Genomic DNA, 13524 nt, shown 5'->3' with positions numbered 1-13524 from the left:
TGTGCACAACACACACAAAGAGGTAGAACCAAGCCTAGCTTATGCTTAGGGCCCAGGACCAGGGTCCAAGAGAAGAAGGATAGCCTGGTGGGTTTATGTGCCAGTCATTACCATTGTTTTCCAGAGGCCCAGGAGCACCATTGTTAAAGATTTGATCCACATGGTTCAGTATGAATTCAATCACCACCTGCTGGACCCGGACGGCCAGGAAGGCTGCATCCCCACTGCACCCGCTGGCTTCGATTTCTTTAGACCTGATGTGGAAGAAACATTTTCACTGAATGAATCTGCCTTACAAACAGAAGCCGTAACAGGCACCAATGAGAGACACTTTAAATTTATTACAGTTAGTTGGTAGATGATTTTAACTCCTTATGATGACTAAAGAGTCTCTTGAAAGTCTGTGATGAAGCCCAGCACACCAAACAAACTTAGAACAGTTACCGGACAGTATATACTGCAAGAGTGGAAACACTTCCCCAGAAATGACTTCTTTTTTTCTTCATAAAATCTCCTTCTACTCCCCCACCCCCAACCCCAGCCAACTGTCCTGGGGGGTAGGCCATTATTTATAAAGTCACATGAAGCAGCTGATTCAAGTTATAGCCAGCTGTGACCCCATCAAAGCCAAGAAAAGCCAATGATCCCCAAGGACAAGAAAGGCCTTTTCAGAAAAAAAATGACAGCATACAGGCCCATAACTTTTAAAGCCAACAAATGCCTTTGGAACCCAGAGTTGCCAAGTAGGCCAACAAAGAACCTAGGTTGTTCAGATTACCTTGAATTCGTATGTGCTATAAAAGATCATTTAGCTCCAAGTTTGTCTTCAAGGGTTTCAAATTTGAAAAACCTACACTCCATTTCCATTGGTGGGCAGCTCTGAGCCTGCGGGTGGTGAAAAGGTGACGATGTGGGTTACCTGAGGAGGTTTGGGGCCCACACCAGGGCCAGGTTCCTGGCATGCATGTTGGTCTTGCTGCTGAAGGAGGCGATGTGGGTCAGGTGTCGAATCAGGTATTCCAAGGTCCTGCAATGATTTTTAAAAAAAATTTTTCAACAAAGAAACTTGAGTGGCTTGTTGACATCTGGGGACCATTTCTAAGTTTGGATTTAAGAGACTCTGTTTATACTGTACACGTTTGGAAGGAATATTGGTGAGAGATCAAGACTAATGAATGCAATTTCCTTGACCCTGGGTCCACTGGCCCAGGGTAGGGACAAGGCTGAGCCTCTATCCCCAGCACCAGCCAAGACTGAACCCAGGAATCCCAGACCTCAGAATCTGAGGGTTCTTAGTGACCATTTGTTCCTCATTTTGCTCAAAACTGAATTATTTCTCCACAGTCTAGTTCTCATCTAGGTTCTTAAAAATGGTTCCTCAGATATATTATTGAAGACAGAATAATTAAACCCACTAAAGACTGTTTGCAAAAAAGAGGAGAGGAATAGGAATAATGGAATATTGTTCACTATATACTGTATACAATGACAGAATGAAATCCCTTTGTATTATATGAATCTATAATTAATTCATGTGTAACAAATTCGAATGCAAAACTAATTAAAATAACATGTAATACAAAAATGTTCGGTGCTTGCTAGGAAGCTCATTTCATGGGCAAACAACGTTAGTGATTGCTCTGTTCTTTCTCCTACCCCATCACAATCTGCCTCTTTGTAAAAGGTGAGCAGGGGCAGATCACTCAGGAGGGTAGTAACATCCGGGCTACGCTATAAGGAGGCTGGAGATGGCTTAGGACTGGTAACTAAAGAGCAACTAGAGGAGACATCAGGCAACCAAGTGCTCGGCAGCTGTATTCAGCCTAGGTCTCCACAGATTTAGTTATGCTAGAAATCTGTGTTAAGAACCAAGAATGTCACTGTGAGGCTAGCTTATGTGATTGAGATGACTTACTGATTTATTCTGATAATCCCTTTCCAAGTGACATGGAGACAGATTATGCTTTGCTGCCAGTATTCCTGACCAAGACACCAAATCACTCCCACAACAGTGACCTGTTCACTGTTTCCAAAATGGCCCCGGGGAAATGCCACTATCCACTGAATTTGCTCCCTTTACCATGTCACCTTTGTCCCTGACATCACACCACACCAAGAGCCTTACCTATAATGGGATGGTGGAAGCTTCTGGATAACATTTTGGATTCGAGCCAGTTGGCCTTCTTCTTGGCAATGTGACACTGCCTCCTGTGGAGAAGAGCACAAAACATCTTAGTAAGTGCCTGGGAGCAAAGATGCCCACCTGTGAGTGTTGTCTTATTTGGGCCCCTGGTACTCCAGCCTTGCAAATTCCAGCCTTACAGGTGGCAAGCTCTTGAAGTTGGTGGCTTGAACACAGCCACCAACTGCAATTTGTGAGGACTGATTATGTGAAGAATCTCACCATGTGTGCTCACAAGGACAAGTGGGTTGCACACGTCTCTGTGTGTCCTCCTTTCTTCTAGAAGGAGAAAGCACATAGGATCTGGGTACAGCCTGCATGGCAGGAAGTGGCAGAGCCTCACATTCAGAGAGATAAGAGACAGGGACAAAGTTCAATGGAGCTGTCCTCGTGGCTCAAGGCTACTCAGCCAGCTGGCTTCGTGGGTGTGACCAGCTATTCCCCACTTAACGGTGACTCTTTCGTGACCTCAAGTTCTCAGCGCTGTCCTTGATGCCAAGAGGCAAGGAAGATATACACGCTTTCCTTGGCAGGGGTAAGAGCTTTCTCCCTGAGACCCTGTGGCCTTACACCAAAGCTCAATCTTGGGTTATATCCTGTGTGAGCATTTTGTTCCCACATCATCCCGGCCTCCTGGGAGAGGAACACCAGGAAGGCATTGTGGGGACAGGTTGGCCGACATTCCTCTCACCTGCTCTAGGTTGTTGCATCCTTGGTAAGACTCCTCATGCCTTGTGTCCCTGTCCTGAAAATCTGTCCTGCTTATGGCCTGGGTCACAGGTCCTCTGGGGCAATGTGAATGCTCAGGAGCTGCCAGCAGGTGCACACTACCTGAATCCAAGGCAATGGTAATGACACCAGTTCTGGACTTGTTTTTGAGACAAGGTCTCCCATGCTGGCTCGGAACTGCGATCCTCCTGGCTGCTCCCTCCGTGTGCTGGTGCTAACAGTTATGCGGCACCATGCCTAGCACATCCTTTTTCTTCAACTGGTATAATTTACATATGTTAGTAATATCATTTACATATTTAAGTTATGATTCATGATTGTTTTTCGTAGGTGCATACCTGGATAGCCCCAGCTAGACCAAGACATATTTTAAAATAGGCTCCTGAACTCACATCTTTCTGGTCTTGAGTTCATAGGTATTTGTAACTGACAGTCTTCTATTTTCCTCCTGGTTCTGCAAGCTTCCTTTATATTTGTATGTAATGCCAGGAATAATGATCGAATATATTCTGTTGTGTGGGATTGTATATGTGTGTGCTGGTACTGGGGCTTGACTTCAAGGCCTCATTCTCACTTGGTTTTTTGTGCTTAAGGCTGGTGTTCTAATCACTTTAGTCATATGTCCACTTATGGCTTTTTGCTGGCTAAATGGGATCTGTCTACCTGGGCTGGCTTCAAATCTCCATTCTCAGATCGTAGCCTCCTGAGTAGCTAGGATTACAAGCATGAGTCACTGGTGCCCAGTTCAAATACATTCTTTAACTTGGTAAGTACTGGCCACTATAATACAAGCAAAGATGAGAGTCTAATTTCTGGGTTTTGTAGTGGTTCACCTTTATTTGATTTTAAGCTATCATTTTCTGGCTTGTGTTTAAATCCTAAAGTTCACACTGAGATTTGGTGCACTCATCATTCATGAACGTGGAAAGGGAAGTGGCTATAGCCAGCACCTGCTTATTTCCAGGCCCCATGGTCCTGACAGGAGAAATCCAGGGACCGGCCTAGCCTTGACCTTCTCCTCACCCTGGTACTGATGGCCTCTTCTAGAATGGAAGCTCTGTAAGCTCAGAGATGTAATAAGTCCATGACCAGGACAGTCCTGGCTTCTAGAAGTTTCCCTGTGCTTGGAGCATCATGTCAGGGCTTTGTCTCTCAAGATTTCCCCCTGTCCCTCACCAGGATTAGGCTTTGTTATTTAGCTCTTGAACTTGAGATTCTTCCATCTCAACCTCCAGAGGGCTGGAATTCGGAGAATATGCCACCACTTCCTGACCCCTTTTTCTTTTCTTTTCTCTTTTTGTGCCTGTCCTGGGGCTTAAACTCCAGGCCTAAGCACTGTCCCTGAGCTTCCTTTATTCAAGATTAGTGTTCTACCACTTGAGCTACAGCTCTACTTCTGGCTTTTTTAGTTTATTTGAGATAAGAGTCTAATGGGCTTTTCCTGCCCCAGCTGGCTTCAAACCTCAATCCTCAGATCTCAGCCTCCTGAGTAGCTAGGATGGCAATTGTAGGACACTGGCACTGGGTTCCCTTTTTTAATTTTGGCTGGTCCTTGGGCTTGAACTCAGGGCCTGGACTCTGTCCCTGAGCCTCTTTGTGTTCAAGGCTAGTGCTCTACCACTTGAGCCACAGCACCATTTCTGGCTGTTTCTGAGAGGTTTGTTGGAGATAAGAGTCTCTTGCCTGGGCTGGTTTTAATCCACAATTCTCAGATCCCAGCCTCCTGAGTAGCTAGGATTATAGGCATAAGCCACCGGTGACTGGCTCTGGCTCCCTTTTTAAAATGAGACAAAACATATACAGAAGCCCACTGTGTATTCTTTTTTGTTGGTTGGTTTGTTGGCTGGTCCTGGAGCTTGAATTCAGGGCCTGGGTGCTGTCCCTGAGCTTCTGTGCTCAATGCTGGCACTCTACCCTTGAGCTACTTCTAGCTTTTTGGTAGTTAATTGGAAATTAAGAGTCTCACAGACTTTCCTGCCTGGGCTGGCTTGGAACAGCAATCCCCAGATCTCAGTCTCCCTGAGTAGCTCAGATTATAGACACCAGCCACAGTAGCCCTGCTGAGGACCACTGCTTTAAAAGGAAGCACAGTTCACCATAGGAAAAGCTTGAGGTCTCTTTCCCAAGGCAGAATGGGGGAGCAATGTCAGGTGTTACAGTTGCAGGTGTCCCAGTCTTGTGGAGTGTTTGCTAACAAGTAAGGGACTTCTTGCTGTTATCCTGGCTTTGTGAGACACACAGATGAGGAGGGCCAGGGTCAGGCCAAGGCCTTCTGGGAGAACCTAGACACCTTCCTTCTCTTCCTCAGAGCCTATATTCAGAAAACAGGGCTGTGGAGCAGCGCTGGGTCTCTGCCAGGCAGGGACAGCACCACTATGGGAAGCTAGGCTGTGATTTCAGGGCCAGGAGGGATAAGGAAGCAGGAGGCGATCAATGAAGTACAGAGGGAAGCTCTGAGGCTTTTTCTTGCTGCTCAGCCATGATCAAGCTGCACAAATCTTTATTCCACTCCCCAATTTTTATTTTAAATGTGTCTGGGGAATCAAGGTGTAGCCCTCATGGAAAGTTCCTTTCATACTTTAGGAAGCTGTTAATATCTTTGTTTTCTGAGAGTGGGAAGGCAGGCCCATCCTCTGGTGTGGGCAGGTCCCAGCTGGGATTGGTTTATTTCATTATTTCTTTACCAGCTCTCCCCTTCCAACCTCTATCTTGTCCTATCCACAGCTCTTTAGACCCTAATAATTTTTTTCCTCCTGGAGATGTCTAGTCACTGCAAACTTATTTTTGGCTTCATGTTCTCCCACTGGGATAGGAGATCTCTTGTTAGAAAACTGCAGGAGGGGAAGTGAAAATTTTCCCACCCTCATTTTCTGTCTGGAAGAGAATTTCACTCAACACTAAGCCAAGCCAATCTGGATAATGTTCAAATCTTTAAAGAGCTAGGATGAATCTGTGATTATTTGCACTGCGTCGTTTCTTGGTATCAGTGAGACCAGTTTTTGCTGGCTAATTGGAAATGAGAGTCTCACACATTTGTCTGCCTGGGGTGGTTTCAAACCTCGATCCTCAGATCTCAGCCTCCTGAGTAGCTAGAATTAGAGCCACTTGATGGCAGGACCTTGCTCTGGGTTGTTCTGTTTTCCCCAAAGCTATCCTTCCCTTGAAGCTTGAATTCTGCTACTTGGACAGTACTACCTGACTCCACCCCAACTGTGGTCCATCACAAACCTGGAAGATCTCTCCCTTCCAACTGCATCCCAGGCTCTGCTTCAAGTTCTTTCATTACTTAGAATTCATAAAAACACTTTACTCAGTTATTAAGTCCATTTTTAAAAGCAATTTGTGCAAGTGATTTTTTTAAAGCAATGCATAAAAAATACACAGACGAAAGTCTTATACATGTTCCCTTTTTTACCTGCAGAAGCAAGTGCTAGAGCTGATAGGGCTGCCTGTGGATTGATCTGCCCCTCATCCCCTCTCTGCCCCTCGGTTTGCTCTGTGCTGGCCACACTGGCTTCTCTCCAGCTCAGCACGGCTTACCCCCCTCCCCCCAACAGGGCCTTTGCACCTGCTGTTTCTTCCTGTCACCCTCTTTACCCAGATAGGATCATAGTCGGTTCCCACACTTTACCCTTGTCTCTGTTTAAATGTTGCCTCTGATTATCCTACTTAAAATAGCAATTTCCCTCCACCATTGGGACAGAGGACTTATCAACCGTTTTACTAGAGACCTATGGTCTCTCTCTTCTCCACTGAAATGCAAGATACACTAAAGCAAGGGCTGTATCTGTTGTTTATTACTGAATATGCAGTCTGTGGAGCTTTCCAGCTCACATTTCCCTTAGTAAACACATTTGTTGGGTGGAATGAATAAGTGAATGAGTCGATATTTTGCTTTATGTTTGACAATGTCAACCAGGCACATTTGTGACACACTTCTAGGACAATTCTCTACCCAAGACCATTTCCCATTGTGACTGCTGCCAACCTGGCTGAAACAGCACCTTTCCTCTCTGAGGCTCCTAGGAGGGTGGCCACCCTGGTCTGCTCGGGGCTACCTGGGATTCTGCTCACCTGGGAGCAACCCTGTTATCATTTGTGGCTGCCTTGAGCTGTGCTCACATGCCTCTAGCCAGGCATCAAGGATTTGCTTCAAGTGACGTTTCAGATGACAAACCTGCCAGCAAGTATTTACCAGCGTAAGAGCTCCATTTTCCAGTAGCTGGAAAGCAGGGGGAAGAAATACAATGGAAAGTAAAAATGAATATAGTTCTTGTCCTCTGAAGCCTATAGTTTAAGGAGGGAGATGGATTCACAAAGAAACAAGTTCATACCTGTAATTCTAGCTATTCAGGAGGCTGATATCAGAGGATCAACATTCGAGCCCCTTCTGCACTCCACCTCAGCAGGAAAGTCTGTGAGACCCTTTTCTCCATTTACCCCCCCACCCCCCGCCAAAAAAAAAAAAACCTGGAAATGGAGCTGTGGCTTAAGTAGTAGAGCACTAGCCTTGAAGAACAAAACAGCTTAGAGACCGCCCCAGTAATGGCAGAAATAAACAAAAAGAACTAAGTCAGTATATAATTAATTTGCCCTCCCTAAAAACTCAGAACCTGCAACTATTCCCTTACTTTGGCCAGACCCATCTGAACAAAACTGAATTTTTCATAAAATGAGATGCTGCATTTTGCTCAGTGGAAGTATTGTAGTCACTGAGATTTATTTGAGGTGCTGTGAGATGCTATGGGTTTTTTCTACTGATAATTAAAAAGTAGAATTCTTCCAAGTATCTCAGTTCCTAATTCCTAGAACCTGTTGGTGTTACTTCATTTGGAAAAAAGGATCTTTGCAGATGTGATTAAATCAGGGACCTTGTGTTGGGAGATTTTCCTAGATTATCTGGATGAGCCCTCAAATCAGTTCTCAGTATATTTAAAGAAGGCTGTAGATGGAGATTTGACACAGCAGAAGACACTATGATCCCGGGGGGTGGGGGCAGGGATGGGAGGATGTAGTCACAAGCCAAGGAATGGCAGCAGCCACCAGAAGCTGGAAGAGGCAAGGGGGTAGATTTTCCTCTAGAACTCTAGAAAAAGTGTAGCTCCGTGGAAACCTGGGATTCAGCTCAGTGAAAGTAATTTCAAACTTCTTTTGGGTCTCCAGATCTATATAAATTTCTGTTAAGATGCCTGGGTAGTGGTGCTTTGTTACATAAAGCAGCCATAGGAAAGTAATGCATGTGATCAAAATTAACAAGATGAAATCTGCAGATATTTTTGGGGGTGGGGGCAGTCCTAGGCTTGAACTCAGGGCCTGAGCACTGTCCCTGGCTTCTTTTTTTGTTGTTGTTATTTTTTTTTTCTATTTATTGTCAAAGTGATGTAGAGAGAGGTTACAGTTACATGTTAGGCCTTGGGTGCATTTCTTTTCTTTTTAATTTTTATTGTCAAACTGATGTACACAGAGGTTACAGTTTCATACGTTAGGCATTGGTGCATTTCTTGTACTGTTTGTTACCTCCTCCCTCTTTCCCTCTCCCCTCATGAGTTGTTCAGTTGGTTTACACCAAATGGTTTTGCAAATATTGCTTTTGGAGTCGTTTGTCTTTTTATCCTTTGTCTCTCGATTTTGATAATCCCTTTCACTTCCCTAGTTCTAATACCAGTATATACAGTATCCAGTGTACTCAGATAAGATACAGTGATAGGGCGGGTACAACCTCAGGACCTGGCTTCTTTTTGCTCAAGGCCCGCACTCTACCACGTGAGCCACTGTGCCACTTCCGGCCTTTTCTGTTTTACGTGGTGCTGTTAGGCAAGCAGTCTACCACTAAGCCACACTCCATGTATTTTTTGTGTGCTTTGTTTTTAATGGCACTACTCACAAATAACCCCTACCAACCTGGTATCATATGGGAACACACATCTTTTCCTACTTACTAGCAGATCCTACTTTTCCCATTTCACTTTTTTTTTTTTTTGCCAGTCCTGAGGCTTGAACTCAGGGCCTGAGCACTGTCCCTGGTTTCTTTTTGCTCAAGGTTAGCACTCTACCACTTGAGCTACAGTGCCACTTTTGACTTGTGTGACACCTGATTCATACCCTGGAATGGAGGCCAGGGAGGGCTTCCTGGGTTAGGGAATATGAGCACTTTAGGGCTTTTGACAGTCATTCCAGATGACTTCTAAGATACCCACACCATTCACCACACTTCCAGTAAGAAGTAGGAAGAGTCAGTCTATCACAAGCTTGCCAGCATGAATCACCACCATCCATCATCATCATCATTACTTGCAGCACTAGGGTGTGAACTCAGGGCCTAACACTTGCTACATAGGTACTCTAATGACACAACCCCAGCCCATTTTGCTTTAGTTAATTTTCACTTGAGTCTCACTTCTATCTGGAGCCAGCCCTCCTCCCTCAGCCTCTCCTCTATAACTGGAATTATTAATGGGCACTACCACTTAGTGGTAGTTCTGTAAGAGAGGGCTTACTAGTTTTTTCCTTGATTGTTCTAGTTGAGCCATGATATTTCTATCTCTACCCCCTTAGTAGCTAGTATTACAGGCCAAAAGGTTATTTGGTAATTTAAAAATAATTATATCTCTTTTCTATGAATTGTCTGTTGAAGTTGTTTGCTTATTTCTTTGGTGAGGTACTATGTTTTTTTAAATTGATAAGTAGGAATTCTTGATAACTGAAGAATAATCTCTTGTTATTTTGTTACAGTTTTTGTAGTTGGCAATTTGTTTTTTAACTTCTCAATGTATTTTTAATATAAAACATAATGTCCATGTAACTCTGCTTAATAATATCTATAATGACTTTAGTAGAGCACTCAGCAAAAGGTGGTTATCACCACTACTGTATTATTTGCTCATTAATGTTTTCTAACCCTCTTATTCTACTGCCAGTGCTTCAGCTGTGCAAGTAGGTTTAAACGAATTATGGTAAGAATGTGACCTTGTAAACCTTCCTCAAGGTTTGCTTATAGTATTACATCCATGACTGTGATGATCACCAAAGGAATCTAAATGATTTTTCAGTAGCCATAACAAAATACTCCTATTTATTTATTTATTTATTTATTTATGTATTTATTTTTGTTGTCACTGGGATTCATGCTTCATGCTTGGTATTTTCTCTTCTTTTTTGGTGCTAGTCTTAGGGCTTGAACTTACAGCCTGGGAGCTATCTCTGAGCTTTTGTGCTCAAGGCTAGGACTTGAGCCACAACTCCACTGCCAGCTTTTTGGTGGCTTATTAGAGATAAGAGTTTCATGGACTTTCTTATCTGGGCTGGCTTTAAACCACAATCCTCAAATCTCAGCCTCTTGAGTAGCTAGAATTATAGAAGTGAGCCACTGGCACCTGGTAAATTGGTAGCTTTCAGGATAAGGTTTCATTTTTTGCCCAGGATGTACTGACTGTGATCTTTCCCTCTTTTTTGTGCTTCCCTTTGATGCTGAGATGACAGGCTTGCATTACTACCTCCAGCCATTGGTTGAGATGGAGTCTTACAAACTTTTATGTCTGTCTGACTTGGCTGTGAACTGTGATACCCAGGAACCCTGGGTATCTTGAGTCTAGGATTATAGGTTTGAGCCACCACCACTCACTCCCTGCCTCTATTTTTCTGCCTCAACAAACTGCATAAAACTTGTCATTTTCTTCAAATCTGATAACAAGTTAACAAAATGTTGCCTTCCTATTTTTCAGTTGCCTGAGACAGCAGAGAGAAGAACAGGAGGGAGAGGAGACCAATGTGGGACTGGTTTTGAGCCTGTCAGTAAGATGAAGAAGAAACTAATTTTTGTCTTGTTTGTTCGTTTGTCTGTCTTTGGGAGAATAAGGAAGGGCACAGAAAAGGTGGAACCAAGGGTGAACAAATGAAGCAGTATGCTCACTAGACACTACGTTGAAAATGAACTATACAACTTGTGGGTGGGGAAAGGAGGGAAAACTGTGAGAGAGCAAGAGAGGGGGTGACCTTGTTCAAAAAGAAATGTACTCTATAATTGACCTATGACCCCTCTGTGCACCATTGTAGGTATGTCACCTTTATAATAACAATAAAAATATACTAAATTTTTTTGAGAAGCATGACAGGAAGTAACAACTTCTCTACTGAATTTCCCCCCAGTCCTGGGGCTTGAAGTCAAGGCCTGGGTGCTATCCTTGAGCTTCTTTTGCTCAAGGCTAGGGCTCTACCACTTGAGCCACAGCACCACTTTCAGTTTTCTGGTGGTTAATTGGAGATAAGAGTTGCACGGGCTTTCCTGCCCTGTTGGCTTGGAAGTACAATCCTCAGATCTTTATTATAATATTTAGAAAAGCCAACTATTGAGAAAAAACCCCCAAACAAACAAGAACCTAAGTGATCAAATCAGTAGGAGACTGCTTTCAGAATCCTGGGTAGAAGTCTTGGAAATCGTGTCTATTAACATAGTGGCCACCCGTTTGAAATAAAAGTGTGTGTGTGTGAGAGAGAGAGAAAGAGAGAGAGAGAAAGAGAGAAAGAGAGGAAGGAGGGAGAGAGAGAGGAGGAAGGGAGGAAAGGAAGGAGATGGAGGGAGAAAGATACAGAGAGGCTTTCTAATATTAATATACCTGGGGTGTTGGGGTGTGGAACTTCTCCTTTATACCTTGCTGTATTTCTTTAATTTTTGCAGTAACAGTTTGTTCTGATTTGGGAAAATAAAAATGCCACGCAAATAATAAAAGACTGAAGAATGGTAATGAGGTGCCAGACTTTGAAGTCAGGCCCCACCACGTGAACCCCATTTTAGAATCGAACCCCGAGCCAATCGGATTTGTACCTGTGTTCTAATCTTGCTTGCACACCTGATTGTTGTAACCTTGTTCTTTTCCTTTATAAGCCCTGTGTAATCACAGCTCGGGGCTTCCTCCTAACCTCCGCTGTGTCGGTGGGTAGGACGAGGCCCGAGTTGGCAGCTCGTTAAATAAAGCCTTGCCTTGCTTTTGCATTTCGGAGTGTCTGAATCTCGGTGGTCTTCTTGGGGGTGGTCTTGCAACTTGGCACAACATTTGGGGTTTCGTCCGGGATAGCCCCAGAGACCCCGAGATCCCAGACTCTGAAGGCAAGAAAACAGCCCTGTTCATTTGTCTTGTCCTGTAATGTGCCTGTTTGTTTGTCTTGCTTTTGCTTATTTCTTGAAGGGGTTGTCGAAGCAGATGCACTTACTTGACAATCCTGGTGAGACCGGGGGATGTCCCAGACTCCTCACCCTTAAAGGGGGATCTCTGGAGCCCCGCTTTCAACTTGAATTCACTCTTTCTGCATCCTTGCAGGGGGATGTGTGGGCCAACTTGGGAAATCTCCAGTTTTTCTTGTTCTTGATCTTGCCTATGTTTTTTTCCTTCTGTATTAATTGTTTTGGTTTCTTTTCTTTTGTAGCCTTTTGGACCAAGAAAGGGGGCTACTGACAGCTGAAGGAAAGGCCATTAAAAACAGACAGGAGATTTTAAGCCTCATCCGGGCCCTATGGGAACCAGCAAAGATTGCCATTATGCACTGCCCGAGTCACCAAAAGGGAGTTGATTCGGTGACTAGAGGGAATAATCTGGCTGACCAGGCAGCTAAGGAAGCAGCCCTCCATCCCAGAGCAGAAGTATTGACTCTAGTAGACCCAGGACCACGAGCTTTGCCTCCTGTACCCCAGTATTCCCAGGAAGACTTGGAGTGGATAAAAAAAATTCCCATGACCCTCAAAACCCTGGACAGAGAAGGAAACGATGACTGGTGGAAAACTGGTGAAGGGAAACTTATCTTGCCACAAAGGCTAGGTAAGGGGATCCTTAAAAGAATCCACCGAGCTTCTCACATGGGAACCCGAAGAATGCAGGACTTGCTCCGACATTCCAAAGTAAAAATTAGACAAGGAGATCAACTTATTGAAGATGTTGTTAAAAATTGCAAGGCCTGTCAGCTTACCAATGCCCCCAATCAACAAGTTACTAAAGGAGCTCGCCTCCGTGGGGATAGGCCAGGCGTGTATTGGGAAGTAGATTTCACAAAAATCAAACCTGGAAAATTTGGATACAAATATTTGCTAGTTTTTGTAGACACCTTTTCAGGATGGGTGGAAGCCTATCCAACAAAGCATGAAACTGCGAATATAGTGGCTAAGAAGATCCTGGAAGAAATCCTACCCAGGTATGGCTTCCCATCTACCATTGGGTCGGACAACGGACCGGCTTTCGTTTCAAAAGTAAGTCAGGGAATAGTCGCTGCACTGGGGACGGATTGGAAATTGCATTGTGCTTGTAGACCCCAGAGTTCAGGACAGGTAGAGAGAATGAATCAGACTCTAAAAGAGACCTTAACTAAATTGGCCTTAGAGACTGGCGCAGACTGGGTGTCACTCCTTCCTTTTGCTCTACTTAGGGAAAGAAATTCTCCCTATCAACTTGGCTTTACTCCTTTTGAAATAATGTACGGGTACCCTCCACCCATTATCCCTAGCCTTCAGACTGAATTGCTCACTGATTTGGATGATATTGAATTTTTGTGTAAACTTGATTATTTGCAGCTCGTGCACAAGAAAATGTGGCCCCAACTCAAGGCATTATATGATTCTGCTTCTGTCC

At 44.2% G+C, this 13524-nt stretch overlaps 1 protein-coding gene across 1 annotated transcript in view; it reads right to left on the bottom strand.

The window, feature by feature from the left end:
• The window catches only part of Arhgap31 (Rho GTPase activating protein 31), a 107074-nt gene that overhangs the window by 17547 nt on the left and 76003 nt on the right, over window positions 1-13524 (bottom strand). The window contains exons 4-6 of the mRNA XM_048346689.1: window positions 2126-2208; window positions 920-1027; window positions 112-254 (exon numbers count right to left, since the gene is read on the bottom strand). Of these exons, the coding sequence (XP_048202646.1) occupies window positions 112-254; window positions 920-1027; window positions 2126-2208 (334 nt within the window). The remainder of the gene's footprint in view (window positions 1-111; window positions 255-919; window positions 1028-2125; window positions 2209-13524) is intronic.

This window comes from Perognathus longimembris, chromosome 5, assembly GCF_023159225.1.
Source record: "Perognathus longimembris pacificus isolate PPM17 chromosome 5, ASM2315922v1, whole genome shotgun sequence".
NCBI classification, from domain to species: domain Eukaryota; kingdom Metazoa; phylum Chordata; class Mammalia; order Rodentia; family Heteromyidae; genus Perognathus; species Perognathus longimembris.
Note: the sequence above shows the minus strand (reverse complement) of the source record. Positions and strands in the feature narration are given on the sequence as shown.